The sequence below is a fragment of the Gossypium raimondii genome, chromosome 2 (assembly GCF_025698545.1).
Source record: "Gossypium raimondii isolate GPD5lz chromosome 2, ASM2569854v1, whole genome shotgun sequence".
Classification (NCBI taxonomy): domain Eukaryota; kingdom Viridiplantae; phylum Streptophyta; class Magnoliopsida; order Malvales; family Malvaceae; genus Gossypium; species Gossypium raimondii.
Window position 1 is genome coordinate 45,685,829 of NC_068566.1, and position 10,380 is coordinate 45,696,208.

The window sequence follows — 10,380 nt, forward strand, 5'->3', positions numbered from 1 at the left end:
TGAGTATATGCTATTCTTGTTTCTTTGGGGTTTCTCCTTTAATTAATATTCTTGGTTCTTGGAACAGGACGAAGATTTGACAGATAGAATGATGGAGATAGATTCTAACCAACTGGAGTGGGAGACTGACAGTGGCAGTGCAGAAACAAGCACAGCTGGGACTGGTAACATATTGGAGGAGTCTGATCAGAAAACTAAAGAAGAAGAGTTTAGTGAGGGAGAACGTGTTGAGGTGGCCAATATTGATGAAGATGGTTTTAACCAAGCTTGGTTGGCTGCAACCATTGTTAAACCAGTGGAGAATAATAGGTACATCATTCGGTATGAGACCTTGAGAACCGGAAATGATACAGGTTTCTTAGTGAAAGAGATGGATAGCTTGCACATTAGGCCTCCTCCACCGGATATTCCAGTGCCTCACCAGTTTAAAATGTTTGATAACGTTGATGCTTTGTACAAAGGTGGGTGGTGGAAAGGTATAATTACACGGGTCCTTCCTCGTGGTTCTAGATATAAGGTCCATTTTGATAACAACGGAAAAGTAATGGAATTTAAACACTCTGATTTAAGACTACACCTAGACTGGATTGATCGAAAATGGACTAAACCTTCCCCAGGTGTGCATCTCTAAACCCTTCTGTATATCAGTAGATATGTGTTCTTGAGTGATGAGCTTGTACAAGTTTTTTAACTGATGTCTGGTTTATCATTTTTTGGCGCAGAGGTATGAAGCATGTGCATGATCATAAAAGTAGTCAAGCTTGGAGGGTTTCTTTTTCTGCTATTTTGGCTACATTACTTTGTTGTTACCTGTTCAAATTTGATTTTGACGTTGATTTCCTATTTTAGTGTTTTAGTTTTTCTTGTCAGTAAAAGATGAAGCAATCGAGTTAATGTTTTTTCTCTTAATGCTTAGTTTCATCTTGGAAGAAAATTGATGTAAATCTTAAATCATATGTCATATTCTTTCTCACAATAACCCAACTTGAAGATCACTTAACTCTTATTTCTAGGCTTCCAAAAGTATTATTTGAAGATGCTTGGCATTACATGATAGAAAGTAATGGTGTTGGTCTAAATTTGATTTAATTATTGTAGGTTAGTCATTGATTTTTTTCGTGAAAGAAGATAGGATTATCATTAGATAAAATAATGTCATATTGGAAGAACGATATATCCTATAAGAACAACACACGTATGATAAAGTCATTTGGCGAGCTCTTAATAAGCAGCTTTCGTAATGGTTCAACCATGGTACTTTAGTGGAATGACTACATAACTAAATAATATTGTAATTAATATGCGAAAAGTTAGAACCTAATTACAAATTATTTGAGTCTAATTATATATGTCTAACTGGTTCCTCCGCTGGCTCGATACAAACTCTAAACGGTTTGCAAACTGAACCAAAGCGAATGAATTAAAAGCAATGAGTTAGAGAAATAGATCGCAGTGAATGCATTTTCTCACAATATACAAGAGATGACTTAAAAAATAAATGAATCTCATTGAATTATTATTTAATTATTATAATTAAATAATTAAAGTTTGGGGTGAAATTAAATTAATTAGTCATCGGGCTCCCACTAAACGAGCTAATTAAATTAATTTTTTATAGATTCCCGTACACTGAAGCTTCATAACTTTAACCTGATTAGAATTAAATTAGTTAAATTTATTTTAAATGAATAAATAATAATATGGGACAGAAAAATAGTGAAGTTGTATAAGCAATTAACAATATTAATAATTATATTATTAGTAATTTTATTATATTTGAACCAATTTTAAATTATCTTAATTCATAAAGAATTTATTCCGAATATAAAATTGAAAACAAAATAAAAGAATTAAATGATTATTCATGCACCGTTAGTCAATCCAACAGTTGGTTCAAAGAATATATATATATATATATAAGCATTGATTGGCAGTTTCATTCATCATTCTCTATTTCTCAGTCACCCGCCAAAAGAAGGAATATGTCAGAAAATGGCAAGGCCATCGACGCCCCTGCCACAGAAGATCCACCGTACCTGCAACCAGGTTCCATAGTTGAGGTCAACCCCCAAGACGATGATTGCCCGCGTGCGTGGTACACCGCTATAATCATCGAGCGGCGCGCTACTTCAACAAACCACAAGAGGTACGTGGTCCACTGCACCGATCTTTTCCAAGAAAGAAATAGGGAGACAAAACCCTTCATGGAGTACAACAGCGTCGATATACGCCCTCTGCCCCCTCCACTGCCACCAAGAAAGTTCAAGGTGGGTGACATAGTGGAGGCTTATTGCGGTGACGGCTGGTACGAAGGCAAGATTGCTATAGTGTTGCATGATGACACCTATATTTTTCAGATGTCACCAATGTGCTTACTGGTTGGAGTGAATCAATTGAGGCTTCATAGAACCTGGTTTAATGGGAATTGGATACAGCCATTGGATGAATCTGAGCTAGCTGTGGAGGTATAAACTCTATTTGGGTTTTTCTTGTTTCTTGAGTCTTTTCATCTTGAATCTTGAGTATATGCAATTCTTTCTCGTTTCTTGGAATAGGCAGAAGATTCAACGGAGAAAGTGACGGAGATGGATTCTAACAAAGGTGTGATACTGGAGTCTGAGGCTGACAATGCAGAAGCAAGCAAATCAGGGACTGGTAACATATTGGAGGGGTCTGGTCAGATAACAATAGAAGAAGAAGTGTTTGGTGAGGGACAACTTGTTGAGGTGGCCAATGATGAAGATGATTTTAACCAAACTTGGTGGTCTGCAACTATTGTTAAACCAGTGGGGAATAATAGGTACCTCATTCGGTATGAGACCTTGGGAACCGAAGGTGATACAGGTTTCTTAGAGAAAGAGATGAATAGCTTGCACATTAGGCCTCCTCCACCACATATTCCAGTGCCTCACCAGTTTAAAATGTTTGATAACGTTAATGCTTTGTACAAAGGTGGGTGGTGTATGGGTGTGATTATACAGGTCCTTTCTGGTGGTTCTAAATATGAGGTCTACTTGGACAACCAAGAGAAAATGGAATTTAAACACTCTGATTTGAGGCTACACCAAGACTGGATTAATGGAAAATGGACTAAACCTTCCCCAGGTGTGTGCATCTCTAAACCCTTCTGTATATCAGTGTGATGTGCCTGTACAAATTTTTTAGCTAATGTCTGGTTCATCATTTTTTGGTGCAGAGGTATGAAGCATGTGCATGATCATAAAAGTAGTCCAGCTTGGAGGGCTTCTTTTGGGCTACTTCATATTACATCTTTCTCTGTTTTAACTGTGCAAAAGTTCACCATTTTAATTGTTCTTGTTCTGCTTTTGACCTACTTCATATTACATCATCGTTGCCTGCTTAAAATAGGTTCATAATTGTTCAAACTCAATTCAACTTAAAATATGAGTTTAAAATTCAATTTTAAAATATTATTATAAAATAATACATGTCTATAATTAAAATTAAAAACAATAATGCTTTATTCATTTAAACATTTTATCATGATTACTGTTTTGTCTGCTATGGGGTTTCATCCTGTGTTCATTTCTTGGATTACGGCATGTATCACCACTCCTAGATTTTCTTTTATAGTAAATGGAGGACTAGTGGGGTGTCCATAAAGGAGATCCGCTTTCATCATATCTCTCTGTGACTGCAATGAACGTTTTGTCGAAGTAGTTAGTAGCTGCTGTCAAATATGGAAACATACAAAGGCATTATTCGGTTGGTAAAGTATGGAATCAATTAAAACATGGAAATAGTTAATTTATGTCTATTTTAAGTTTCCCAATATTATTAATTTTAAATTTTAATATGTTTTTTTATTGAAATTTTATACTAGCATTATATATATTATTATAGATTTAATTTTTTTTATGCATTATAAATTACATAATATATTACAAATATAGAAAATGAGTTCAAACCTTGAATATTTAAGCTCGATTCATATTTTAAATAAGCTTATTATCTTGACTAATCCCATTTTTGGAGCTTAATATTTTGGTCCAAATTAAGGATGGTAAAATAATTCAAATCCCACAGGTTTCAATCCAACCCAATTTGTTAGAGTCAATCTTTTTGGAAAATCAGGTTTAGGCTAAGCAAGTCGAATTTGAAGTAAATCCACCCTAACTCGAGATATTTACAAAAATACCCTTAATATATAAATATGTTAAGTTATTTATTTCAATAAATAAATATATATTAAAATAAACTTATTTGCTTCAAAATGAAACAATCAAATTAAATTTGAGTCAGAGTTAAGCCGAGTTTGCTATTAAATTTCGAATTCAAGATTTGGGCTGATTTTTTTTCTTAAGATTCAAGGTCGAGGCAAATTAATCAAGTTTCAGGCCAAGGTCGAGGCAAGCAAAAACCTATCTCGTCTTGTTGCCATCCTTAACCTAAATCCTTCCTAATTTCGAACCAGCCTTCAGACCTAATAAATAAGTCAACCTTTGAAGAAGTCTAATTCATATAAGAAATTAGTAGATTGCATAGAAATGGGGATATAACAAAAGATAGAGATATAAGGAAAAATTGTATGATGAAGGGATTGGCAATTCAGGTTTTCCACCCAATTAAATTTTAAAAGTTGAATTCAAACATCACATTAATTAAAAAATTAACAAAAAAATTAACATTTAGAGCCCAAATTTATAGTTATGCCTATATATATATATATGTTTCATAATTTTAATAGAAAAAACACGTGAGAGATGAAAGAGAAGATCAACACCTATATACTTCTTGAATAATACCTTGACACCTACATGCCAGCCCAATAGAGACATTTCAAGACAATATGTACTGTTTATCTTTGACTTCTTCATACATACCGTATTACCGTAACCTGACTGGTATCTTCAGTTTTTCTAGGTCAGCTTAGCACATCTATTCCACCCACCGCCGACATCCCTACCCCCCAATATCTTCACGTACATATACCTCCTTACCCCACATAATCCAAGTGGGGGCACACCTTCACCACCCCCTCTTGCTTCATAATTATAAATCCCATAGCCATAATATGACTTTTGCTATTTGAAAAGGACAATGATGAGCTCACTAAAATGGCTTTTCACAACTAGAGTTCATAGCTACCCTTTTGAGTTTTGTTAGCGACTAAAGCTTTGCATTAGTTTAATCACCCTTTAATTAAAAGGAATATAAGAAAAAGGATGAAATGACAAAACTATGATTTAACCCCATATCATATTTTTCATAATTTAACTTCTTGTAAAGCAGCTACTATTCTTTTTAACTTGGGAACTCACATGCACTAAAACATTAAAGGATGGATACATTAGGGTAGGTGAGAGTCATCATCGTTAACATCTAAACATAAACTACATAACATTCCTTAGCCAAATGGTAAAACCATTATTTAGTATCTATACCCAAGGGGCATTCCTAGCCTGTCCAACCTACCCGAACCGGGGTAAGCTTTGCTGGCGAAGTTTGCATGCATGGCAGACCTTTGTGTAGTTGATTTCAATTCACCAAAACCATGAATGGAGTACCTCTTTGTTGAACTAGATCTTTCATAATGAGGCCTTTGTTTTGGAGCACTGAAAGACCTTACCTTAGCTTTTGACGATTTAGTGTAAGACATGTAATTTGGATGGTCTGAATAACCACTTAGGTAGCTTCTAGTGCCATCACTCTTAGCAGGAGTGAAGGGGCTTCTCTTGGAACTAGCTCCTTTTGATGATGCAGAATAGAATTGTGGACTATTATCATCAACAGCACCGCAGAAAGGGCTTTCCTGTATTGCTTCAGAGTGAGACAGCATCAATGGAGTTAAAGACTGAACTTCACCAGATGAAGGACTAGGAGCTGTTTGGTGTGAGTCTCTCGAATTAGTGAAACTACAGCTATATAAATCAGAATTCAGAGAAAGATGTGTTGAATGAAAGAGGTTTCTCCGTTTAGAGATGAAATTTGGTTTCCCAGTGTCAACTTCAAGGATTTTGTCATTCTTTTCATCATCATTAGGACCAATTCTTGTTGAATGCACCCATGTTTGCTCATCAACACGGCGATACCAACCTGAGTGTAATTTCTCTTGATTATCAACAGTCCTTCCACTTGACTTTGATCCATTTCTCTGATATTGTTGAATCAAGTTAATTAAACACGAATATACAATGGCAAACGATACACATAAAGATCAAACATGTGAAGAACATACCTTCAACATTAATGATTGTTCATATTTTGTACCCTTGGATCGAATAACATGTTCAAATTTTTCAGGGGTTGCTGGATCCTATACAAAAAAAGAGATTTCATGGTCACCGACAATTGCAAAATAGACAAGTTTACATCAATTTAATATACAAAGAAAAGTATGTCCATGCAATAAATCCAATCATGTCAATCAACATAGAAATGAAAGCAATGGCTGATAATTATTCTCAAAAAATTTCCTTTCAGCAACAAGCTTCAAGATCATACCACTCAAAAGATAAACATAAAAAAATGGCAGCTTACGATTAGTGGCAAGCAATATATACATCAAAGAAAATGACAGGTTTCCATGTTAAAGATTTAAGTGCAGGAAGTGTCATTTCGTCAAAATAACTCAATTGGTCCCATAATTTTCGCAATAAAGTAGCTACCAGTCATTTTAGTGTCCACCATGACCATGTTTTCTTCAAAGAAAATTAAATTTAAGCATATATTTATTGATATATTGCTGCATCACATTTGTCATAATTCCTACAAAGTTGACTTTTATCCAGCATCAACCGACTTCATTAAAAGCCTTAAATTCTTTCTTGAGCTTTGAAAGTTGTCTACAGGTATAAAGTAAAGGAGCCCATGGTACATGAAGCAGGTGTATTTTGGCAAAAAGAATACCCCGTGAGAAATTTCAAGGAAAAACACAGGAAGGAAGAACAGATTCTGGCTTTTACCGGATGATGGAAGTGAGACGATTTGCAGCTTGATTGGGAAGACTCGGAAATTTGGGCCCGGCCAGCACGAGCACGTGCTTGTGCTCTCAATAATGCTTGCATCCTTCTTAACCATTCTGCAGTTCTCTTCCTTTCTATATGACCTCTAACCAATGCTTGGAGTCTCACTAATCCTTTTAGTGCTCGCAATGCTCTTCTTGCCTTCAAAGGTTACATTAATGAAAAAATGTATAATCAGGCAAACAACAGAAACATACAAAGGGCATCACTCAAGCAAAATCTTCCATTTTTCTATCAAGTAAAGAGCTTTATGTAATTATGCTAATGACTATGGATGCAAGCAACAGAGACAAATAAAAGCACCTGAAAAGGGAAGGAACCAGGTGCCCATGAATAAAGGGCGTTCACAAAGGCCTAGTATGTAGCAACCCAAGGTTCAAAAAACAATGTAGAAGGACCACAATGGATCATTTATTAAACTAATTAATTAAAACGAAATTTTAAAAATCTGGCGCCATGGTAAATGTAGAAACCAAGTACTAGCAACAAGAAAATTTTAAATGGTCACTGGCGCCATGAAGATAATAGGTAAGTCGTAGTAGTATACAAGTGGTACTAAAATTTCCCAAAATATTCAAAATTCTGATGTAATATGAAATGGGAAAAGGACTTCACACTAGCCGCCCTACCACCCCAGACCCCTAGTACAAGCCTTCCCAATAATGCTCTGACCATGGCTAAAGGGTTCTGCATTCCACTTCTGGTACCCCAACTAATACCACCAAGCTTTCTATATCATCTCCATAAAGAGTCATACAAAGTCATTTTGGTTACTTTAGAAAAATCATACAAAATCATTAGGGTTACTTTAGATAAACATAAACATTTGTTGGATCAAATGGTACGAAATTCGACCCGTTAAGTGACACCTCCTGGTTTTGAGATTAGATCGAAACTCAATGTGACTACTAGATAACAAATGAATTCAAACAAATATATATTGGATACAAAGATAAATGGAGTTTTTCAACCCACAAGGTTGAAAAACTATACCAAATCATAACCCTTTTATCTATGTTAAAAGCTCTGCCACATATATCTTCAGTATTACCCACAAAAAACTTTTTCACTGGTTTTGGACCCACCCCTTTCAGAAATCAAAATTTGCAATTACCCAGAAAAGTTCAACCCAATATATGCAAAAAACCACCCTCAAAAAAAGGATAGGCAAAGAACCAAGTCGTCCAAATTCTCAAAAAAAAAAAAAGTTTAATTGCATTCAAAGTCTTGTGATCAGAAAATGCTGACAAATGGGTTGATCCTTTATTCAGTAAGATAATAAATTATTGCATAATTATTGACCCTGGCAACAGAGTAGTTGGGGGGGAGTAACCCCTTCAAAGCTTTTCAATAATTAGACACCAATAAACTAACTAATCCACTTTATTTACCACCCAATCTCAAATAATTCTATTAAACTTGCTATACTTACAGTAGTACTATAAAATGAAAGACTACCTAAAAAAAACCCCAGAAATAGTATCAAATTACTCAAATCACCAAACCTCAAAAACTATGCTCTCCGCCTCCCCCCCCCCCCCAAAAAAAAAACAATTAAATGCTTGAAAACGCCATGACTATGAAATAGTAAGGTAAAAGCTTGCAGGTGATACTGACAGAGATCAAACAGGGTAGTTTTCTTTATGGAGAAGGGTGCGCATTGTGCAAAGTAAAGCATGGCAATACATATACATATAAAGAGAAACAACTCAGATGTATGAAAATGGAAGCTTGGTGGGTAATTTCTTTTGCTATCTACTTGATGGGAAAGGAAGATGAACTTGAAAACGACACGATTTGTGTAAAAACGTGAATCTTGCAGATAACTAAATTAAGTAATGGGAACAAAACACGTTTTCGTGCTTTGCTCTTTTTCTTTATGGCCATTTGAATAAAAAAATATGAAAATATGGAAAAAGAATTTTGGGTTTTTGCAATCACAGCAATGTTCAACGAATTCAACGCCTTGGAACCGTAAGTGGGGGTGATTAAGCTGAGGAAGAAGGACACGTGTCAAGCAATTAAAACGTTATCATTTGTTAATCCCGGAAAATTTTCATTAAAAAAAAAAACTAACCAGGTATCCACGAAATGCAGATTGTATCTTAATGGCGGATGACTCATCGTGTGCTATATAGCTATTGTTGTTGCAAACGTAAACCGCTGCCGATTCACGCGCGCACCTACCACTGTTACTAGTGAGCCTAACCACCGCAGCGGCAGCTTGAGCAGCCGCAACGGCTGCTTCGGCAACGGCGGCAGTAGCGGCAGCAACAGCGATGGCGTGCTTGCTAGGATCCGTTACTTCATTGTCACCTTTCCTTTCAACGAAGGAAACAGAGTCTTTCTGTTGCTGCGAAGACGACGGCAACTTCGCATTACTACTGTTCGTGGAGGAGTCTTTTTCACGGTACGATTTGACGAAACTCCAACGCCGTTTGTCTTTATGGGAAGTTGGTTTTGAAGAAGAAGGAGAAGGTTGGTTATGGGGGTCGGGTTTTTTGAAGCCGAGGATGCTGCGGAACCACTTGGAAGCTTTACCCATTGCTTTGATTTTGTTCGTTGTGTACGGAAACGTTAGTTTGGTGATGGAGAAGAAGGTGAAAAAGGGTAAAAAGATAAGGGTTTGGGAGGTTTCTCGGGATTCATTTGCAGAGAAGAAGCGAAGAAGAAGTTTCGTAAGCTTACTGAGGAAAGGAGGGAGAGAGGAAGAGGGAAATTGGTTTGTATATATTATGATTATGATACGGTAAGGTGTATTTTGTTTACTTATTTTTTTTAGGACAAATTTCGCCTAAGTCACTAAACTATTGGTAACTTTTCGTTTTGATCACTCAACTTCAAAAAGTGACAAAATAGTCACTAAATTATTAGAAAATTTTCATTTAAGTCATTAAGTTATTAAAATCATTATTGTATAGCCTTCTCCGTTTGCACCACCAGCACCAATTATCTTGGAGCTAAAATATGTTATTCTACTCGTCGATGTGCACTAATCTACCGTACCGATTGCCGAATCTTCGCTGAGGGCTCGATAACCAGACTTTAAAAAACCTCATTGTCTAGTGACTTAAACAAAAACTTTCGAATAGTTATGTGACTTGAGTGAAAACATTTGAACATTTCAAAGTTGTATTTCAAAGTTTTAAATTATAATTTTTATTTACTTTTCAAGTAATATTGACGCAATTATTGTGTGTCTTATTTTAAATACGTCAACATTCACCTAATTCTTATTATAAACCGAGGTGGAATGTGTAGAAAACTAATTTAAAAAATTTAACCGTTACGCAAACATCCGTTAAAAAGATTAACCCTTATTTGAACATTTAGCCTTATTATTATCAGTCTTCTTTCTATATTCTAAGTGGTTTTAACTAGAGTGGCGTTAGAA

At 35.6% G+C, this 10,380-nt stretch overlaps 1 protein-coding gene across 1 annotated transcript; it reads right to left on the reverse strand.

The window, feature by feature from the left end:
* Nucleotides 1-5,203: 5,203 nt before the first annotated feature.
* On the reverse strand, nucleotides 5,204-9,702 carry LOC105789146 (protein IQ-DOMAIN 22). The gene is made up of 4 exons (XM_012616394.2): nucleotides 9,064-9,702; nucleotides 6,927-7,127; nucleotides 6,200-6,277; nucleotides 5,204-6,115 (listed from the first exon to the last, which is right to left on the reverse strand). Exons 1-4 carry the CDS (start codon nucleotides 9,529-9,531, stop codon nucleotides 5,393-5,395), a joined length of 1,470 nt encoding a protein of 489 aa, XP_012471848.1. The 5' UTR covers nucleotides 9,532-9,702; the 3' UTR covers nucleotides 5,204-5,392.
* Between the last annotated feature and the right edge of the window lie 678 nt (nucleotides 9,703-10,380).